This window comes from Antedon mediterranea, chromosome 7, assembly GCF_964355755.1.
Source record: "Antedon mediterranea chromosome 7, ecAntMedi1.1, whole genome shotgun sequence".
NCBI classification, from domain to species: Eukaryota; Metazoa; Echinodermata; class Crinoidea; order Comatulida; family Antedonidae; genus Antedon; species Antedon mediterranea.
In genome coordinates this window covers 29,612,847-29,635,052 of record NC_092676.1, presented here as the reverse complement: position 1 = coordinate 29,635,052, position 22,206 = coordinate 29,612,847, and the positions used below count along the sequence as shown (strand labels likewise).

The window sequence follows — 22,206 nt, the reverse complement described above, 5'->3', positions numbered from 1 at the left end:
TAGAAGATGATATCATAAGAATTATCTCCTCCTTCGATAACAATAAAGCTCCTGGTACTTATGATTTCCATACTAAAGCCATTAAACATGTTATCAACCTTATCTCCCTTCCCTTGTGTCACATTTTTAATCTTGTCCTCTGCAAAGGTGTTTTTCCGAACAGGTTGAAGCTGGCGCGCGTTACCCCTGTTTACAAATCTGGCCCCAAATCCAACCTTTCTAACTATCGTCCTATCTCCATCCTGTCAATCTTTTCGAAAGCCTTGGAAAGAATTATCTATGATAGAACATTTTCATTTATCAGCAAACATAACATCCTTTTCAAGAGACAATATGGCTTTAGAAAAGGACATACACCTCCATGCTTTGATCGACCTCACTAACAAAATTATTCATGCATTCGAAAATCGTCAATTTGGAATCGGACTTTTCATCAACCTTTCCAAGGCTTTCGACACCATTGATCATAATATTCTTCTTTTTAAATTGTCTCACTATGGAATCCGAGGACCCGCCTTAAACGTTTTCAAAAGCTATCTCACTAACCGCTCCCAATGTACTAAATATTTTAACTCTATTTCTAATTTTTGCCCTATTACCTGTGGCGTTCCCCAGGGCTCCTTACTTGGCCCGCTTCTGTTCACCTTTTACATTAATGATATCCACCGAACCTCAAACCTGCTAAATTTTTTTCTATATGCTGATGACACTACAGTTTTTCATGCCAACAAAAATATCCAAACTCTTTTTGACACCTTTAATACCAACGTTATCCCCTTGTCCCAGTACTTTATTGCCAACAAACTCTCCCTCAATCATAATAAATGTACTTACATCCTATTCGGAACCCCGCAGTTGACTAGAGGTATTGATGTGTCCCCACTTAAAGTCGTTATTGATAATCAAGAAATCCCCTCTGTTAAGTATAATAAATTTCTTGGCATTATCATCGACAACTCTCTCTCATGGAAACCCCATATCCAAGAAATTGAGAACAAAGTGTCTAAGAACCTTGGGATCATTTCTAGGCTTTCTTCCTTCCTCCCAACTAATATTCTCAGGACCCTTTATTGCACACTCATCCTTCCTTATTTGAGCTATGGTAACATTGTCTGGGCCAACACTTACCCTTCAAACATCATTAAACTCTCTATCCTACAAAAAAAAGCTATCAGGACTATATCTGGCGCTCATCCACTGTCACATTCCTCCCACTTATTCTCCAAACTCAATCTTCTCAAACTCTCGGACATTAACCTATCCCAGCAAGGTGTCTTTGTTTTTTTGGCCACTCACTCACTTCTCCCTTGCCATCTTAACGACCTTTTCGCTCCTAATAATACCGTTCATAAATATTATACTAGAACAAGAAATAACATATATATCCCTAACCATAACACCAATTATTTTCAACATAGCATTAGATATTCTGGACCTCTTTTGTTTAACAATTTACCCCCCTCAATTTCCTGTGCTGCTAACCGCTATTCATTCAATAATAACATAAAAAATTACCTTTTGTCTCATTACTGATCGATCTGTTTGATATGGTCGTTGTTTCCATGTTCCGTGACTTGCTATCTTTATTATTCATTTGTCATCATATTCGCTATATGCCATGCAGCTGTACTTTTTTCTATTCTTTTTTTATTTTTTATTCCAACTTTTATCTACTGGTTTTATATATATTTTGTATTTCTTTATTGTTTAATTAATTTATTTTCTTTATTTATATTTTTTTTTTTCTTCTCTTAATTTAAATATTTTGTAAAGGCAATCCCGTCACAAGATTGTAATCTTTTTGGGATTTGCCTTCGTCCATTTTCTTGTTTTATCACTTGCCATTTTGTTTTTGTTACTTTTGTCTTTTGGACGTGAATAAATGTTCCTTGAATTGAATTGAATTTAAATTGAATGGTAGGATCCTCCTTGATAATTGACCCTTCATTCCTTATGGTAGGATCCTCCTTGATAATTGACCCTTCATTCCTTATATGGTAGGATCCTCCTTGATAATTGACCCTTCATTCCTTATATGGTAGGATAATTGACCCTTCATTCCTTATGGTAGGATCCTCCTTGATAATTGACCCTTCATTCCTTATATGGTAGGATAATTGACCCTTCATTCCTTATATGGTAGGATCCTCCTTGATAATTGACCCTTCATTCCTTATATGGTAGGATAATTGACCCTTCATTCCTTATATGGTAGGATCCTCCTTGATAATTGACCCTTCATTCCTTATATGGTAGGATAATTGACCCTTCATTCCTTATATGGTAGGATAATTGACCCTTCATTCCTTATATGGTAGGATAATTGACCCTTCATTCCTTATATGGTAGGATCCTCCTTGATAATTGACCCTTCATTCCTTATATGGTAGGATAATTGACCCTTCATTCCTTATATGGTAGGATCCTCCTTGATAATTGACCCTTCATTCCTTATATGGTAGGATCCTCCTTGATAATTGACCCTTCATTCCTTATATGGTAGGATAATTGACCCTTCATTCCTTATATGGTAGGATAATTGACCCTTCATTCCTTATATGGTAGGATCCTCCTTGATAATTGACCCTTCATTCCTTATATGGTAGGATAATTGACCCTAATTCATTCCTTATATGGTAGGATCCTCCTTTTTTCTTTGAATTACTGTACAATAGACAATTGGAAGAACATTAAAATTTTAAAATAGTTTAAAAGATCTAAAAGTAGGCTATGATAATACAATTAATTGTACTCTTTCTTTAGTGAATTTGCTGTATTTTTAAAATGTTTTAGTCTATTATTTTATAGTAATTAATTTGTGCACACACATTACCTTTAATAAAGTAATTTTTTGACAAGGACTTTTGGATATTCACTTCTTTACAGATCTACAAAAAAATTGTTTTATATATCTCTAATGTATGATAACAAAACTATAGTACCCTTTCATTGATTACTTAATTTTGTTATAGTAATTCATTTGTGCACGCAGATTACTTTTACAAAAAGTAATTTTTTGATGAAGACTTTAAATCTTTTGGATATTCACTTCTTTACAGATCTACAGAAAATTATAGACAACCACGTTTTACACTTTCGCTTCTATGACTTCCTATGGCAAGACAACATGCACGGGACATACTATGAATTCATCAGCAATGACCCTGGAATGCACGCCATACAGCGAGAGGTGGAGCGACTTCTACACATTGAGGACAAGATTCAAGCTATTCCCAAGGTGCTGCCTGTTGGGTCAATCTGTCTACAAACAAGTCCTATCAAGGATGCGTTGTATGGTTTTGCTGTGCAGTGGAAAAGTCTGTATGCTCAGAGCTTACATGAAGAAGCTAAGGTTAGTACATGCTGAGTGACAAGCTGAGTGGTTAGTGACTGAGTGACTCAATGGTTATGACAGTGGAACGTACTGTAGTCATAAAAATCAGCAAGGGTTCGAGGCTCACTCGCTCCATGGTTCTTGTGGTAGAACTAGTCTTATCGGATAAGGGCTGTAAACCGTATTTCCAGTGTATACATCTAGCTCATGTGTATTTAAAGAACCTAGTACATCTTTCGAGACAAGTAAGGGGGTTACCCTGGTGTGCTTGTACATCACAGCCACTGATTATAACTAGGCCCTCTGGGAGACCAGTGTCTGACTGAAGATATCACCCGGTACAGTATAAATAAATAATAACAAACTTAAGTATTAACATCCACAATTTTACTTTAAAACATACTCAAGCCTTTGACCCCATGTGGGGTATAGGCCATAAACATTAATACTTTCCAGAGTTTTCTGCCTTTATGGTTATCCATATATTTATATTTTATTATTTTTATTCATTCACTTTTGTATAATCTTTCAGCGCCAACTCGACCAAGCTCTAATGTACAGAATGAACGTAGTTACTCGTCTGTCATCAGAGGTTAAAACATTAGATCAGCTAAATGGTGCTCTTAACTTATTGGAAGAAGTGAGGGACATGGAAAACAAAATAGATGCAATATACCTACCAATTGAGACTATGTACACTGATTTAAGGTAAGTAGTCATCATTCATTATCTGCTATTCTAACTCAATCAATTGTTCCATTTTTAAATTGCTCTTCTAACAATCATTGCTCATAGTGCTGTAAAAAAGAAAAATTTTTAGAAGTGACTTGAAACTTTCAAAGATGTCCATTTCCTAATATGTAATGGCAGATTATTCCATAGCCTATATTCAGCAGTACTGAATGTCCGATCACCCCAGCTATGTTTTCGCTTTGGAATGTGCAAGAGCTTGATTGCTGGATCTCTGTATATATGTGCAATGATGGAATGAGCCGTCGAATCCGACAAATCTTATTTCTCTCTGAACTTTTATTAACTATATTTAATAGTATAGTGTAAAACGGCTTTCTTATTTGATGTAGGAGCTATAATTTGCGTCTTCCAAGAAGTGAAGTCGAAGAAGTAAACGCCCTCCGTGACAGATGGCAGGATGTGATTGATCTTGCTGAAAGTTGTCGAGTCAAGTTATTGAAAGAAAGACGTGGAGCATTTGAACAAGAGCTTGATAAGCAAGTCAAGGTAATTGAATAAACCCCATAGAGTAGGCACCTCCCAACACAATCACAACTTAAAATAAACCCTAAACAAAAGCATCTTTTGAATATAACTGCTATACTGCTAAATAATAATAATCGTAGTCTTAGCACCTAATACCATGTTTCTAAGCACTTTAAATGATCCATAAAATATCCTAAGATAACCAAAGAAAAAGAAGAAAAGCAATTAAAAGAACCATTTACACTGCTCTGTTCTGCACTTTGAAGCTGCCATATGAGGAGAGCTTGCAAGAACAGTATTCACAGGAGTTAGAGTGAAAAAGGCATCTGTCTATTCTATCCTACCAAAATAAGAAAAAGAAATTGATAGTAACAAAATGAAAATTTCTTTCTTTTTCAGTTGTTTGTTGTTGAAGTAATCCAATTCCGTAACAGTTTTGATTCTCAAGGCCCTGCAATGCCCGGTGTGCAGCCAGCTGAGGCAGTCTCTAGACTGCATGAGTTCTTAGAGATTTACAAACTCTATGATTCAAAAAGAAAGACCCTCGATTCTGTATCCAGACTCTTTGGTATCAATTGTAAGCCGTTTCCTGAGCTGGACAAAACAGGAGAAGTAAGGTTCTATTTTCGTAATCAAAGTAGTAAAAGAAACAAATTTAGTTATAATTTTAGTAATAATTTATTTATTTTATTTAATGTAGGAACTAGACCTCCTTGGCTTGCTGTATGGATTGTTCCAGAAGTTCATTGCCTTTGATGCCGAGTTTAGAGATCGTCTGTGGGCTGAAGCTGACCTGCCTAACGCAACTCAAACAGTAAACAATTTTTTATTTGCTAGACAAAACTAAAGCAATCTAGAAGATGCACTGAATTGATTGAATAAAACTCCAAATAAAGAAAACACATTTTGAAAGCTAAATATTTGATCTTATTTGTAGCTACTCATGTTTTATTTTAAAGAAATTTTCATCCATAAAAGTTATATATACATTTATTATACTCTGTTTTTGTATTCTGTCATTTAGTTATATTCTAAGGACTTTTAAACTTTCAATCACACTAAATTCAAAGCACATTTTTGATTGATTGAAATTGAAATTTATATTTATACTGGGTAACCTCTTCAGTCAAAGACTGGTCTCCCAGAGGGCCCAGTTGGTGATCAGTGGCTGTGATGTACTAATACACCGGGGTAACCCCCCTACTCTTCTCGAAAGATGTACTAGGTTCTTTAAAGTGCACACGAGCTAGATGTATAGACTGGACCTACGGTTTATAGTCCTTATCCGAGAAGACTCGTTCTACCACCAGAACCATGGAGTGAGTGAGCCTCAAACCCCTGCCGATGTTATGGCTATGTAATTATGGTTCCACATTTTAATAGATGACTTTTTTGTTCTAGGTTGAAGGTTATTGGTCAGAATGTCAAAATTTACCTGAGAAGTTGAAAGATTGGGATGCTTACAATGAAATGAAAAATTCTATTCAGTTTTATCTTGATGTATTTCCTATTCTACACAAGCTGGCATCAAAGGTAATTCAAATTATAATAATTATTAAGACTTTTTTACAGCACTAAAACTCTGTCTATACTATCAAACTAGTGTGAAAAAAGTGTGATATGACATCATTGTATCCATATAGCCATTTTTTTTGTCACATAAAAAGTTTGATAATGTAGACAGGGCTTAAATCTCTTTCTTTACTATCAAACTACAGTAGTTTGATAAAAAAGGTGTGATGTACCCAAATATGGTAGTGATAAGACATCATCTTGTCCATATATGGTCACATCACATTTTGTTGTCACAAAGCTTATTAAGTCTAAGTATTAGTAACACAATATGAATGAATTCAATCATTCTTCACTTGTAACTACACATAATATTTTAAGAGGTAACTAAATGTGGAAATATAATTAGAACCATGATAAAAATTGACAACCAGATGCATACAAATACATCTATTTTCATATAGTACTACTAATTTTTTACATACCCATTATTTGTTGTAGGAAATAAGGAACCGCCATTGGTTACAAGTTATGTCAGTGACTGGCAGCTCATTCCAGCTAGAAGCAAATGTGTTCAAACTAAGTCACATCTTAGATATTGGACTCATGCAGTAAGTTCTTGTGTTAAGTGTTTTCAACATTTAAACTAAAGTCTATAGTTTATCATTGTAATGTTTTTAAGTAACTGTGCCTTTAGATGCCTACAAAAGCAGCTTAACCAGTCCTTTGAACTTTGAGGTACAGTCAACTCCAAAACCAGACTTTTCTCAAGGTCCAAAAGGTCCCAAATTCTTTTGTCACCATTAAAAACACATTCTGAATACCAGAATTTCCGAAAAAACAGAAATATTACACCGCACAATTAGATTTAGATCCTAGTTACTTAGTTGTAAATTGCATAATGCTTATAATACAAATATTTACCTTGTTATAGAAATCAGGGAGAGATTGAAGAAATCTGTCACTGTGCCAGTAAGGAACTTGAGTTAGAAGTAAAGTTACGTATCACCGAGGAAGAATGGACTGAGCAGGTACTTATGTTCAAGAACTACAAGAACAGAGGCCCTATCTACCTTGAGAAGGACAACTCTGAACACTTACTTGAACAGCTAGAAGATGCTCAAGCTCTGCTAGCTAACATGCTTACATCACGACATATCGGCCCACTTAGAGAAGAGGCAGCTAGCTGGGCTGAAAAACTTAAAGGTATGTATGTTTGTATGCTAAAACCTGAAAATGTAGAAAAAATGTCTGGCATCCAACTGAATTGAATATCTAGGATAAAGTTTACTTTTATTTATTTTTTTTTTAGTAGTAGTAGTAGTGTTTAATAGTGTACAGCATTTTATAAACTTTTTATACTTTATTCTGCATGTTAGGTGTTGCTGAGGTATTAGAGCAATGGCTAGAAGTACAAGATCTATGGTTATACTTAGAGGCCGTGTTCAGCGTACCGAAGACTGCTAAAGAGCTCCCTCAGGAGGCAAAGAGGTTTAATCGTATTGACAAAAGCTGGACCAAGATTATGAAGCGAGCCTATGACACTAGGAATGTTTTACAAGTAAGAGCTGTAGATTTATATAAAGCCCATATATGGATATGATGATGTCATATCACTACAGTATTTAGGCATATCACTACCATATTTAAGCATATCATTAACATATTTGGGATATCACACTTTTTTTTTGTCAAACTAGTTTGATAGTTTAGACAGAGCTTTATATTTTAATAATTGCACACTATTGTTTTTGTTTGTCTTTCTAATCATAATTGTTTTGATACTCAGTGTACGTATGGCGGCGATGTACCTAAAGGTGTTGTTCTGCGACATATCTTTGAAGAACTTGAGATCTGTTTCAAGTCACTCGTTGGTTACCTTGACAACAAAAGGAAAGCATTTCCCCGTTTCTACTTCATGTCAGATCCGGTGTTACTAGCTGTTCTTAGCCGACCTAATGATCTAGAGTCCGTCAAGCCGCATCTTAGGTAAGTTCGTGAGGGCATAATCTTTCTACTTTTGTTTTTAGATAATTTTTTTGTAATACTTATGTTTATATTTATATATGTTCTCATGTATGTCAGATTTTGCTGTTTCGAGTCACCCTCATAAAAGAAAGTTTAACAAAAAAAAATATATATATAAAAATCTATTTTGTACAACAGGGGAGGAATTATAGTTATTTTTTTATTTAGTATTCAATCAAAAATCTTTATTTCATAATTTTTCTCATTTTATATTCTCAGATGCATTTTCAATCATGTGTATGACATTAAACTGGAAAAAGCCTTAACACCAAATTTGTCAAGCACTGCAACGTCACCTCACCGCCGCACCCCTTACCACCATTCCCGTGAGGCTTCCCCATGTCATCTGCTGAACAGTACAAATGGTATGGGCTCAGCAGCAGCTGGTAGACTTAGCCAAGAAGGTGAAGGTGGAGGAGTACAGTATCATGCTGTAGCAGTTGTTTCAAAAGATGGAGAAACTTTATCATTACAGAATGAGGTGAGTGGATCAGTTAACACTGCTGTTATAAAGCACATTTAAAATATTTGTTTCTATAAAAATATTCTGGATTTACTTAGTACTTACTTACTTTAATCCAGGACATACTTAATGTTCTAGCCTATTTCCAAAACAGAAATACTGTATATGGCACTAACAAATATTTTGTTGGTAAAGACTTCAAAATACAGTATATTGAAAGCATCGTTTAAAGAAAAGATTTAAGCCATGAAATAAATACTAATTAACCCAACAAAATAACAAAAGATGCAACCTATGCTGAGGAAATACCCAAACTTATATATGACTAGATTCTTCCAAAACTTCCTATCTGCCATTCATAGTATTACTCATTGTAAGTATTACTTAGTCCGGAACATACCCAAACTTATATGACTAGATTCCTCCATATCTGCCATTGTTACATCCAGTTCATCTCTCTGCATACCAGTATCCGTCTCTAGTAGATCAATGTATAACGCGCATAATGCCGGACTCAGGTGCCTCCTACCCTATGTATTAGATGTATAATGTTACTATTACTACGTAGGTTACTCTGTCTGATGGAGTTGAGGTATGGTTAAAAGAGTTAAAGGATTCCATTGGTGTTACAATCTACTCTTTGGTCTGCAACACGATAGAAGATGTTGAAGCTGGTATTGCTCTGGAAGACTTGGCTCTTAAGGTTAGTTAAGCCTACTTACTTCTCTTTAATAGTTAGTTTATTTTTATTTTAATACATACCCAACCGACAGCGAGCCAAAATTGCCAATTACAGGATGGATAAACTATCATTGTCATGCTTACAAACTAAATCTCATTTGAGGTTTAGAGAGTGCAGTCGTGAGTTACAATCCTGGCACTAGGTCAGGATTGAACCCTGGACCTTGGGATTTGAAGGCAAGCATGTTAAGCACCAAGCTACAGCTCCACTACTATAATATTCCTTTAATGCTTTATTTTGTTTACCAATACCATAGTTATATGTCCAATTCTACCTCCGCTTAAGTTAACTCTTAAAATGTGAATTAAAGGTGGTAATTCAACATGGCGAGTGCAGAAGTCAATTTAAAAGCTCTTTAAATAACAAAACAAATGATGGTAGAGAAATAGTTCATATATTTTCTTTCTATTTCATTCATTTTAAACTATTCAATGAAAGTGTATGCAATATTTGCCTTCATAGTATCCGGGTCAAGTCGCCCGTCTCGGAATGCTAATGTATTGGACAAAGGAGTGTGAAGTGGGTATTGGAGAGATTCGTAATGACCGCAAAGCCATCCCCAACACCTACAAGAAGTTTATAACCAACGTATCGCGACTCTCAGCTGTTTTGTCACGTGGAATGTGGAAGAACTCTGACGAGTGCATGACGTTCCTTCATCGACAACGATTGGAAAGTTTGATTGCTGTAAGAGAATTTCTTTTTCTTAATTCAACAACTGGGTGCTATGTTTTATATTCTTTTTAATGTAATTTTGTTTGTTCAATAACATACCATATACAGTATACTGTGGTATAATTTAATTGTTTTTTTTTTGTAAATAAAGATTAGTTAAGGAGGAGGCCGCGAAATTAGCCACCAGCCTTAATGACTCTGTGGCTATTTAGCCTCTCCTGTGTCTCCATAATTAGCCAGCAGCCTTAATGACTCTGTGGCTATTTGGCCTCTCCTGTGTCTCCATAATTAGCCAGCAGCCTTAATGACTCTGTGGCTATTAGCCACCAGCAGCCTTAATGACTCTGTGGCTATTAGCCACCAGCAGCCTTAATGACTCTGTGGCTATTTGGCTTCTCTCTCCTGTGTCTCCATTCTGTACAGTACTTTCCATTGCTTCGTAAGAAATTGTTTAATCAGATGTTTTATTCTTTTTGATTATTTTCAGCAATCACATTATCTTCGAGACACACTGGATCACATGGCCAGTCGAAAATTAAGGGAACTAGGAGATTTTGAATGGCGAAGATGCATACGATTCTACCATGAATTCACAAGTAATTTGATAATATCTTTATTACACAAAGTGAAGTGGAGTTGTGGCTGGGTGGTTATGATGCATGGCTATCAAGGGTCCTGTGGCTGGGTGGTTATGATGCATGGCTATCAAGGGTCCTGTGGCTGAGTGGTTATGATGCATGGCTATCAAGGGTCCTGTGGCTGGGTGGTTACGATGCATGGCTATCAAGGGTCCTGTGGCTGGGTGGTTATGATGCATGGCTATCAAGGGTCCTGTGGCTGGGTGGTTACGATGCATGGCTATCAAGGGTCCTGTGGCTGGGTGGTTATGATGCATGGCTATCAAGGGTCCTGTGGCTGGGTGGTTATGATGCATGGCTATCAAGGGTCCTGTGGCTGGGTGGTTATGATGCATGGCTATCAAGGGTCCTGTGGCTGGGTGGTTATGATGCATGGCTATCAAGGGTCCTGTGGCTGGGTGGTTATGATGCATGGCTATCAAGGGTCCTGTGGCTGGGTGGTTACGATGCATGGCTATCAAGGGTCCTGTGGCTGGGTGGTTATGATGCATGGCTATCAAGGGTCCTGTCATGATTTTTCTAATGACAAATTACAACTCCACTCCCAAAGACTTGTAATACGACTTTGTTTATGTAGAGCATCTTGTGTATGTTTGTCTTGTGAACAGGATTGCCACCTTTAAGAAGGATAGTGAATGAATTTTCCTAAATATATAAAAAAAAAAAAAATTGTCATGGATATCACATGGAGTATGAACTGTTCGGTTTAGACTGTTTACTTGCTCCAGCTTTATTATGCACTTTTGTGAACTTACCAAAATTTTAATTTATCTGTTTTGATTTTTTAGATGGAAAGATTGCACCATACATTACCATCCTTGAGAACAAGTATGCCTATGGCAGTGAGTTCTATGGTGCTCGTTCATCATTGGTTCTCACGCCAACTACAGAGAGATGCTTTATCACGATGACTATGGTATTAACATGTCTTTATTGGCTGTCAGAGAAACATTACTTCGTCTTTAATCTGACAATATTTGCTATATCTTTGTTACCCTTTGTACAGTAGTATACAGTTTTAATGTATTATCTTGAAACAGAAGACATTTCATATGATAGAATACTCTTTGAGTGCAATATCAATATACTACAGTAATATACTTTGTATAGTGTTATTATTTTATTATACTGAGTGACCTCTTCAGTCAAAGACTGGTCTCCCAGAGTGCCCAGTTATTATAAGTGGCTGTGATGTACTAGTACATCGGGGTAACCCCCTACTCGTCTCGAAAGATGTACTAGGTTCTTTTAAGTGCACATGAGCTAGATGTGTACACTAGACCTACAGTTTATAGTCCTTTTCGTTACTAACATTCCTGGATTGGTGTAGTCTTTGATGATGCGAATGTATTTAAATATTTGGCATCTAGCACAAGAGTAAACTGTGGGCAATTTTACCAACACAGAAATGAGTACCTCTTCATATGTTACACCAATTCTGAATTGTTCATCACAATTTGTAATTTCAGTGCATGAGAAACCAGAAGGGATGTGCTTTGGTTGGAGGTACTGGAGTTGGTAAGACAGAGACAACCAAGGGGCTAGCAGCAACCCTAGGCCGCTTCTTGGCTATGTTTGCCTGCTCACCTCACAGTGATCCGCAGAGTTTAGGCAAGATTATGCAAGGCTTGGCGATGGTAAGATACTGTATTTTGTTATTTTATGTATCAAATAAAATCCATTTTGTGTAAGTTTTTTATTATAGATTGGTTCGGTCATCAATATTATTTTTTGTAGGATGGTAGCTGGGCATGCCTGGATGAGTTCCAGCTTCTTCAGCCACATGCTGTTGCCATGGTAATGGACTACTGTCAAGGTATCATTGGAGCCTTAAGGTCAGGCTTAAACAAGTGCATTGTTTCCACTGGTGAAGAGGTATTGTACTCTGTCTACACTATCAAACTTTATGTTACAAAAATAATATGATGTGCCCAAATATGGACATGATGATGTCATATCACTACCACATATCAAACTTTTTTGGTCAAACTAATTTGAGAGTATTTTAACAACAAAATATTCTCTTGTTCTGTTTGTCTGTGAACAGGATTGTCAACTTTATGAAAGACAAAAAAAGGCAATATAAAAAAAAATAATGTATTTAGTGAATAAGTAAATGATTGAATGATTATAGTATCTGTTTGAGTGATTGATTGATTGGTAGTAGTCAATAATTGATTAATAATAATAATAATAAATAATTGCTTATATAGTGCTTTTCCAATTTGATCAAAGGGCTTAACATATTTTGATTACAATTTTAAGATTAGATATAAAATATTGATTTTAAACATCCAACTGTTCTAGATTGTTGTGAGTAAGAACACAGCATTGTTTATGACCGTCAACAACACCAATGCCAATAGTAGGCCAATCGGCAACGACGTGAAGACGTTGTTCCGCAGCATCTCGCTACCTGTTCCTGACATGGCTATGATCCTGAAGGCTAAATGTGCAGGTTACGGCTTCAAAGCTCCTAAGATCCTTGCGGATAGACTCAAGATTTTTATTCAGCAGTGCAAGGAACAATTGTACGTAACATAAATGATTTTTGTTTTCATTATTTGCTGATCGCTGATTCAAAAAAATCTGTAAAAAAATGAAACACCAATCAAATAATATATTACCGTACGTCATCACCTCCCAACATACAGCACACTATTTTACACAATTTTTTCCACACCCATATGCACACATTTAGTCACATATTATCTATGTTTTCTTTTTTTGCCAGTTTTTTTTAATTTGTTTTGCCACATCGTTTCTAATAAAGAAGTAAAAACACCCAAACCTGATTTTTAAATGGAAGCGCCTTGTATAATTTTATCTATTTCATTATTTCAATCCCAAACAATCTCTAATTAAACTTGATTTTTAATTTTAGTAGCTTTTATATTATATATGTTTGTTTTTTTCTTTTTGTTTCCCTGTTCATGCATGCTTTCACTCACAGACCTGCCGAGGAGCAGCACCTTATTAGTTTGAGTTCTACATGTGCATCGTTATTACACGCCGTTAAAACATGGCACATGATTGAAGGGTATGAAGATGATTGATGATCTTGTGAATGTCATTGCTGTGTGTGTAGTTTACTTCTAACTTTTCATCATGATAAATATCTCATGAAATTAAACTTTGAACACTTTAAATTGAACACATTGGTTAGGTTAAGCGTGGTTCCCACTAAAAAAGTTAACTGATGACAAGCCACTGTTCGAATAATCCATCGCTTGTGATTGGTCAAATCACTTACATTACGTTATGTCCTTGCGTTGTGTCGCTAGTGGGAACCAAGCTGTATCTAAATTAAAATACTAGTAACCAACTAAAGTGAAACTTTGTTTGTGATTCCAAAGTGCCACTAGAATCTCTCAGACTTTGCATGCACCATTGACAAGCCTTTAGCTATCATCATATTTCTTCATTGTGTTTTTTTAATTCAGAAGACTGTAGACTGCATGTATTTGTGTTGATTTCTTTATTTATAAACACCTCATCACAGATCCATTTTCATTCACAATTATCATGTAGTGTATTTATACATTTATCATTATGTTTAGCTCTGTCTACACTATCAAACTTTATGTGAAAAAAAATGTGATGTGCCCCTAATGGACATGATGATGTCATATCACTACCGTATTTAGGCATATCACTACCATATTTGGTCACATCACACTTTTTTGTCAAACTAGTTTGATAGTGTAGACAAAGCTTGAGATAAACTTTTCTGTCTGTGTATGTACTGGTAATGGGTACTTTATAAATTCTAGTGACCTAATAAAATATATGTTCTTCAACAATGTAGTTCTTATTTGTACAAGTCAACTGTATTCATTATAATCTATCGAACCTAAAAGTTATTGAAATAGATGTTTATTATTGTGTGTTTTTTCATAAACTAACTGAATGAAAGGCAATGTATTTATTTTTTAATTTAAAAAAAACGTGCAGCACAAACACAAACTAACTTCTCATATTAAGGTGTGTATGTTTTATTTCAATATGAGTTTCTTTTCGTTCTTATTATTAGGTCAAAGGAGTATCAACAGTTATTTACCTTAGGTTCCATAGCAACAGTGGTACAGTTTGCATCTATGGGACGCAAATTGACAAAAGAAGAACGTGCTGAACTTTCAAGGGCTAGTAGCCAAGTATCACTGGCCCAGACACAGAGTTTAATGCGTAAGTATACACTTTATTAATCTCTTAGCGTGTAAGACTTTCCAGGGAAAGAGTTATGACTGACAATATGGCAATAACCATACGTACAGAAATGAGTCCAATAAATGCGTGTTATTTAGTTTTTTTAATTTTATTTATACTGGGTAACCTGTTCAGTCAAAGACTGGACTGGCTGTGGGGGACAGTGGCTGTGATGTACTAGTACACTGAGATAACCCCCTACTCATCCCGAAAGATGTACTACAGTAGATGTGTACACTGGACCTACGGTTTATAGTCATTATCCGAGAAAACTTTTTCTATCACCAGAACCATGGCGCGAGTTCGCCTCAAACTCTTGCCGATGTTATGGCTATGTAATTATGGTTGCACTGTCTTAACTTGCCACTGTAATGTATGCTACAGGATGTATAGACATTTTATTGGTTCCTACCCTCTGTGTATTTCAAGGGGTTTACTCTTCATTTATTTTTTGGGGTCAGTTAATTGGATCACATCCTTAATTTCTCGTAGTTTTCACTTTTCATATATTTTATTTAATGTACTTATTTTCTTACCCTACACCTTTTAAGCATCACTTGGCGATAAGCAAGGTAAGGATCCTATTAATATAATCAAGTCATCATTATTATTATTATTATCAACATTGTTTGATGTGCTTCATAATGGTAAAATAACCACATTAACTAAAAGTTACAACTTACTACAGTATTATTGACATTTTTTTGTCTGATGTTTCAGCATCAAGTGTTACAATCAGAAGTCTGAAGGATGGTTTAAGTATGAACCAAGGACCTCGTAAGCAAGGCTTGCCGAACCCGATGACTGCGGCTGCACGTACTGAGCATACAGTGGTTGCCCAGGCTCTGCACCATATCATTGCTCCTAGACTCAAAGCTGATGTAAGTAACACAAGCTGGCCATGTTGTAGGTGAAACTTGAATAATCACAAGAACTATATACAATTTCAAAATAACTGGAAAAAAAATGCTACTCCAGTATACTGAAAGAGAGTGGAAAGAAAGAGTGATCTACAGTACTGTAGCTTGTTCCTCTGTCTTTGTTTATTTTAATTCACAATTCAAATGTTATTTTATTCTTTATTTTAGTCCAATTATATATTCAGCAACGTCATCAAAGACATATTCACTGGTACCGGTGAAGCACCACTGCCTCAGTCTAGTCGTTCTCATCGATCACGCCTCAACGCAGAACATGCCATGATAGCAAAGGCTCAAGAGAATGGCTTGATAGCACACACGCCATGGGTCAATAAGATCATGCAGTTGTATTCAGTCTCACAGGTCAATCATGGTATGAGACTTTTTGTTTTCTTCTAAAAAGAGAAGTCTGTTTAATTGATGTCACCCTTTAATTTGATTAGACTATTCAAGTATACCCTGTACTCAGATACAAACAAATTTTATTTCATTTTTACGAAATATTTAAATTTACTTATACATTATTGCCTTTTCTTTTAGCTGTAATTGTGGCAGGGGAACCAGGAACAGGGAAATCTACCTGCATACAAACTTTAGTAGATGGTCTATCTACTATCTCATCAACCAACCAATCACGACAGTCGAGGAGCAGCTCTTCAGCAATCTCACCAGTCAGTCATAAATTGCAGCGAATAAATCCGCTTGTTGTTGATGATCTTGCGTTAATGTTTGGTTATCTGAATCAAAATCGAGATTGGGTTGATGGTGTGTTTACAAATGCTTGGAGAAAGGCTAATAGGGTAAGTAGATTATTGTCAGTTGAACAACATGTACATCACATTCATTAATTCAATGTTGTACTTCAATGTCGTTTTCAAAACTTTTTCTTTAAAGTTTACTGTAAAAAATGAATTTTTTCTCTAATTCTAGAATGTTAGCACAACTTGGCTGTGTCTAGATGGACCTTTGACCCCAAGTTGGGCTGACAACTTCAACAGTGTGTTAGATGGTGATAAAGTTTTGCATTTGCGAAATGGAGACAAGTTGTTTTTAGCAGACAACATTAAATTGCTTTTTGAAACGACTGATCTTAATACCGTTTCACCGGCAACTATTTCTAGAGCGGTAAGTTCACATCCTCTCGCGTCATTTTTAAACTTATTATCGCAACATGTTGTCATTGTATAGGAATATTGAGAGGGTCTGCACATGTAAAATGGCTTCTTATTTTATAATGTCATTATTTTCCTATTTCAGGGCATTGTGTATTTTGACAAGGATATCCTCGGCTGGCGACCAATTGCTCAAGCCTGGATGGAAGGCAGAAATCAACAGGAGATTCACGTAAGTGCATTGCAGCTTCTTGAATACCTACCTGAATAAACCAGTCAATGCCATTGTTTCTATAGTTATACACCTCTTGTAATATTATCATAGACCACTACTCACTTTGTTGTGTCACAGTCAGATTTTTTATTCAATTTGTGTCTTTTAATTATTTTCTTCCAGTGTTTACAGAAAGCCTTTAACAAAACAATGGATGCAGTTGTTAACTTTGTCATCTATGAAACAAAGTAAGAATTGATGTGCCATAGTATTTTTAAGTTCTGTCTACACTATCAAACTTTATGTGACAAAAAATGTGATGTGCCAATATGTGGACATCATGATGTCATATTACTACCATATTTAGGAATATCACTACTATATTTGGGCACATCACACTTATTTTTGTCAAACTAGTTTGATAGTGTAGACAGAGCTTTAAAGCAACAGTAAAACAATGAATGGGTGTCCCTATGCTGGGTGTCCCTATGCTGGGTGTCCCTATGCTGGGTGTCCCTATGCTGGGTGTCCTTATGCTGGGTGTCCCTATGCTGGGTGTCCCTATGCTGGGTGTCCCTATGCTGGGTGTCCCTATGCTGGGTGTCCCTATGCTGGGTGTCCCTATGCTGGGTGTCCCTATGCTGGGTGTCCCTATGCTGGGTGTCCCTATGCTGGGTGTCCCTATGCTGGGTGTCCCTATGCTGGGTGTCCCTATGCTGGGTGTCCTTATGCTGGGTGTCCCTATGCTGGGTGTCCCTATGCTGGGTGTCCCTATGCTGGGTGTCCCTATGCTGGGTGTCCCTATGCTGGGTGTCCCTATGCTGGGTGTCCCTATGCTGGGTGTCCCTATGCTGGGTGTCCCTATGCTGGGTGTCCCTATGCTGGGTGTCCCTATGCTGGGTGTCCCTATGCTGGGTGTCCCTATGCTGGGTGTCCCTATGCTGGGTGTCCCTATGCTGGGTGTCCCTATGCTGGGTGTCCCTATGCTGGGTGTCCCTATGCTGGGTGTCCCTATGCTGGGTGTCCCTATGCTGGGTGTCCCTATGCTGGGTGTCCCTATGCTGGGTGTCCCTATGCTGGGTGTCCCTATGCTGGGTGTCCCTATGCTGGGTGTCCCTATGCTGGGTGTCCCTATGCTGGGTGTCCCTATGCTGGGTGTCCCTATGCTGGGTGTCCCTATGCTGGGTGTCCCTATGCTGGGTGTCCCTATGCTGGGTGTCCCTATGCTGGGTGTCCCTATGCTGGGTGTCCCTATGCTGGGTGTCCCTATGCTGGGTGTCCCTATGCTGGGTGTCCCTATGCTGGGTGTCCCTATGCTGGGTGTCCCTATGCTGGGTGTCCCTATGCTGGGTGTCCCTATGCTGGGTGTCCCTATGCTGGGTGTCCCTATGCTGGGTGTCCCTATGCTGGGTGTCCCTATGCTGGGTGTCCCTATGCTGGGTGTCCCTATGCTGGGTGTCCCTATGCTGGGTGTCCCTATGCTGGGTGTCCCTATGCTGGGTGTCCCTATGCTGGGTGTCCCTATGCTGGGTGTCCCTATGCTGGGTGTCCCTATGCTGGGTGTCCCTATGCTGGGTGTCCCTATGCTGGGTGTCCCTATGCTGGGTGTCCCTATGCTGGGTGTCCCTATGCTGGGTGTCCCTATGCTGGGTGTCCCTATGCTGGGTGTCCCTATGCTGGGTGTCCCTATGCTGGGTGTCCCTATGCTGGGTGTCCCTATGCTGGGTGTCCCTATGCTGGGTGTCCCTATGCTGGGTGTCCCTATGCTGGGTGTCCCTATGCTGGGTGTCCCTATGCTGGGTGTCCCTATGCTGGGTGTCCCTATGCTGGGTGTCCCTATGCTGGGTGTCCCTATGCTGGGTGTCCCTATGCTGGGTGTCCCTATGCTGGGTGTCCCTATGCTGGGTGTCCCTATGCTGGGTGTCCCTATGCTGGGTGTCCCTATGCTGGGTGTCCCTATGCTGGGTGTCCCTATGCTGGGTGTCCCTATGCTGGGTGTCCCTATGCTGGGTGTCCCTATGCTGGGTGTCCCTATGCTGGGTGTCCCTATGCTGGGTGTCCCTATGCTGGGTGTCCCTATGCTGGGTGTCCCTATGCTGGGTGTCCCTATGCTGGGTGTCCCTATGCTGGGTGTCCCTATGCTGGGTGTCCCTATGCTGGGTGTCCCTATGCTGGGTGTCCCTATGCTGGGTGTCCCTATGCTGGGTGTCCCTATGCTGGGTGTCCCTATGCTGGGTGTCCCTATGCTGGGTGTCCCTATGCTGGGTGTCCCTATGCTGGGTGTCCCTATGCTGGGTGTCCCTATGCTGGGTGTCCCTATGCTGGGTGTCCCTATGCTGGGTGTCCCTATGCTGGGTGTCCCTATGCTGGGTGTCCCTATGCTGGGTGTCCTATGCTGGGTGTCCCTATGCTGGGTGTCCCTATGCTGGGTGTCCCTATGCTGGGTGTCCCTATGCTGGGTGTCCCTATGCTGGGTGTCCCTATGCTGGGTGTCCCTATGCTGGGTGTCCCTATGCTGGGTGTCCCTATGCTGGGTGTCCCTATGCTGGGTGTCCCTATGCTGGGTGTCCCTATGCTGGGTGTCCCTATGCTGGGTGTCCCTATGCTGGGTGTCCCTATGCTGGGTGTCCCTATGCTGGGTGTCCCTATGCTGGGTGTCCCTATGCTGGGTGTCCCTATGCTGGGTGTCCCTATGCTGGGTGTCCCTATGCTGGGTGTCCCTATGCTGGGTGTCCTTATGCTGGGTGTCCCTATGCTGGGTGTCCCTATGCTGGGTGTCCCTATGCTGGGTGTCCCTATGCTGGGTGTCCCTATGATCCATTTAAAAGGGATTGATTTCAACTGTTGTACTTTTTTTTGTGTTGTCATATTTTTACTATGGTATCTTGATGGAATTACTTAAAATTTGGTACTGAATTTATAATCATTGTTTATGTACAAATTGTTAAAGATGATTTTAGAAGAGTCAAGACATTATGAATGATATATCATAATGTTGTTTTAATAACATTTTATGTACTAAACTTTTTTATCATTTAGGCCCAGGATGTACCTATGTGAGGTCGGAATGTTCCAGATGTGTCTAGGCTTACTGTCAGCCATGTTGAATGAGATCAACGTGTCGATTGGTGGAGAGTTGCACATTGAGAGGCTCTTCCTCTTTTGCCTTATTTGGTCATTTGGTAGCCTCCTTGAAGGAACTGATCGCAAGAATTTCAGTGACCTTTTGAGAACATTGACCTCTGCGTATGTATATTTTTTGACGAACCTCTTCTTTGTGACACACCTATTTGGGTTATTATTTTTGTTGGGTCCCAAAGGTGTTCTCTTAGAGGTTCTACTGTATGTATGGTAGAAAGAATGTTTATACTTAACTTACGACTGATTTAGTCAGTTGAAGTCTTTCTTTTTCAAACAAGCTTTTCCTTAATTTAAATTATTGCCACTTCTCGTCTATTTTAATTTATGTGCAGTGCATTGAGAGCTTGCTTAATGCGCTATATAAGAATGAACTATCGTCTATTTTAATTTATGTGCAGCGCATTGAGAGCTTGCTTAATGCGCTATATAAGAATGAACTATTATTATTATTTTGTTAATATTTTTCTATGTACACCTTATTATATATGGAACAAATAAGCCTTTGATTTTGATTTGATAAATTATTATTATTTCAAAAATATTAATTTACTAGGTTACCAGACTATGATCATGAAATCTCTGTGTTTGACTACTATGTTGATGAGGCTGGAGAATGGGACCCCTGGATATCCAGGGTACCTGAAGTTGCCTACACAGACAACCAAGACTTGCTAGGAGAATTTGTCATAGACACAGTTGACACGGTAAAGTTTGGTTTCTATATTCAATATTACTACCTGTATTCACCGTACTTCTGTACCATTGTTATGCACTTGATTATATTTACATTTTAATCTCTTTATGCACCAGATCCGTGCAAGAGTCCTCTTGGAGTTTGCCAACCTTTCTAATCTCCACATGATACTGGTCGGACCTCCAGGATCGGGAAAGACTTCAATGATCAATGACTTCATTGACTCCCTAGGTAGGTTTTGTTTAAACCAATATTGACTCCCTATATAGGTTTAGTTTAAACCAATACTTATACAACAAAGATGGCCAGAAGGGGCAGTTTTCATACTCATGTAGTGCATTGTACTTTTATGTCCTGACTAATGTGATTGTTGTAGATTTTTCAGATGAATTATACTTATTTAAATGATTATTTCTTTATTTTGTAGATTTAAATTTACAGATAAAAATATTTATATGATATAAATAATTTTTTATTTATTTTGTAGATCCTCCGCAGCAGATCAGTAAGCATCTAGTATTTTCCGGAGCATCGAGTGCCAGTCAGCTACAGCAGTTTGTGGAAAACAACATTTGGCACAGGCAAGGTATAATATGATTTTATTTTTTTTTTGTTATTCAGGAAAATAATGAAATAATTGTAAAGGATTTGCCTAATAAATAATTATTAAACTACACTTGTAAAGAGAAAAAAACACATATTTTACACTTACACAGCTATATCGTTATAAATAAAGCTTTGGCATACACACATAGCCTGTCATACCTATACCTATTAATTATAAATACCCACGCACTGGTGAAGAAACTATACCATAAAGACTATGGCGAGTCTAATATACACAATTTCTAAATTAGGATTTGTATATGGAGCCAAAGACAACAAACGACTTCAGATGTTCATAGATGACATCAGTTTACCAACGCCTGATGAGTTTGGTGTACAACGATGCAATGAGTTACTACGTCAACTGATGGACGACAAGACCCTGGTTACTCTTCACAAGCCATTTGAGTGGCGCACCATCGAGGGACTGCACGTCCTTGCGTCGATGACCACCAATGAATACCCAAGTGTAAACAACAGTCTGATATCTACTAGACTTTTGGTAAGAAATATGACTAGTTTGTATCAAATCAAAACATTTCTGTATCAAGAATTTAAAGTTTTTTTTGTGGTTGTCCTTGTTTCATTTCTTTGTTTTACAATGTTGCAATTTTACTTTATTGTGTTGTGCTTGAAATGAAATAAAATAAATATCAAGAATCAAGAATAAATCGATAAGATATTAAATTGTTTCCTGTGTTTG

General features: G+C 38.0%; 1 protein-coding gene across 4 annotated transcripts in view; it reads left to right on the top strand.

Moving 5' to 3' along the window:
* LOC140054060 (uncharacterized) overlaps positions 1 to 22,206 on the top strand; it is a 58,135-nt gene that overhangs the window by 13,730 nt on the left and 22,199 nt on the right. For 2 of the 4 annotated variants that reach the window (XM_072098884.1, XM_072098883.1), the window contains exons 20-51: positions 3,060 to 3,352; positions 3,867 to 4,042; positions 4,417 to 4,573; positions 4,952 to 5,164; positions 5,253 to 5,366; positions 5,954 to 6,085; positions 6,566 to 6,675; positions 6,999 to 7,270; positions 7,444 to 7,625; positions 7,854 to 8,053; positions 8,312 to 8,573; positions 9,124 to 9,258; positions 9,760 to 9,984; positions 10,460 to 10,568; positions 11,399 to 11,526; positions 12,080 to 12,247; positions 12,348 to 12,485; positions 12,918 to 13,141; positions 13,564 to 13,650; positions 14,644 to 14,795; positions 15,368 to 15,388; positions 15,537 to 15,697; positions 15,905 to 16,109; positions 16,277 to 16,536; positions 16,667 to 16,861; positions 16,994 to 17,080; positions 17,246 to 17,310; positions 20,102 to 20,308; positions 20,757 to 20,907; positions 21,014 to 21,128; positions 21,385 to 21,483; positions 21,755 to 22,005. In XM_072098884.1, the coding sequence (XP_071954985.1) occupies positions 3,060 to 3,352; positions 3,867 to 4,042; positions 4,417 to 4,573; positions 4,952 to 5,164; positions 5,253 to 5,366; positions 5,954 to 6,085; positions 6,566 to 6,675; positions 6,999 to 7,270; positions 7,444 to 7,625; positions 7,854 to 8,053; positions 8,312 to 8,573; positions 9,124 to 9,258; positions 9,760 to 9,984; positions 10,460 to 10,568; positions 11,399 to 11,526; positions 12,080 to 12,247; positions 12,348 to 12,485; positions 12,918 to 13,141; positions 13,564 to 13,650; positions 14,644 to 14,795; positions 15,368 to 15,388; positions 15,537 to 15,697; positions 15,905 to 16,109; positions 16,277 to 16,536; positions 16,667 to 16,861; positions 16,994 to 17,080; positions 17,246 to 17,310; positions 20,102 to 20,308; positions 20,757 to 20,907; positions 21,014 to 21,128; positions 21,385 to 21,483; positions 21,755 to 22,005 (5,294 nt within the window). The remainder of the gene's footprint in view (positions 1 to 3,059; positions 3,353 to 3,866; positions 4,043 to 4,416; positions 4,574 to 4,951; positions 5,165 to 5,252; positions 5,367 to 5,953; positions 6,086 to 6,565; positions 6,676 to 6,998; positions 7,271 to 7,443; positions 7,626 to 7,853; positions 8,054 to 8,311; positions 8,574 to 9,123; positions 9,259 to 9,759; positions 9,985 to 10,459; positions 10,569 to 11,398; positions 11,527 to 12,079; positions 12,248 to 12,347; positions 12,486 to 12,917; positions 13,142 to 13,563; positions 13,651 to 14,643; positions 14,796 to 15,367; positions 15,389 to 15,536; positions 15,698 to 15,904; positions 16,110 to 16,276; positions 16,537 to 16,666; positions 16,862 to 16,993; positions 17,081 to 17,245; positions 17,311 to 20,101; positions 20,309 to 20,756; positions 20,908 to 21,013; positions 21,129 to 21,384; positions 21,484 to 21,754; positions 22,006 to 22,206) is intronic. The other 2 variants (XM_072098887.1, XM_072098885.1) reach the window with 2 other exon arrangements.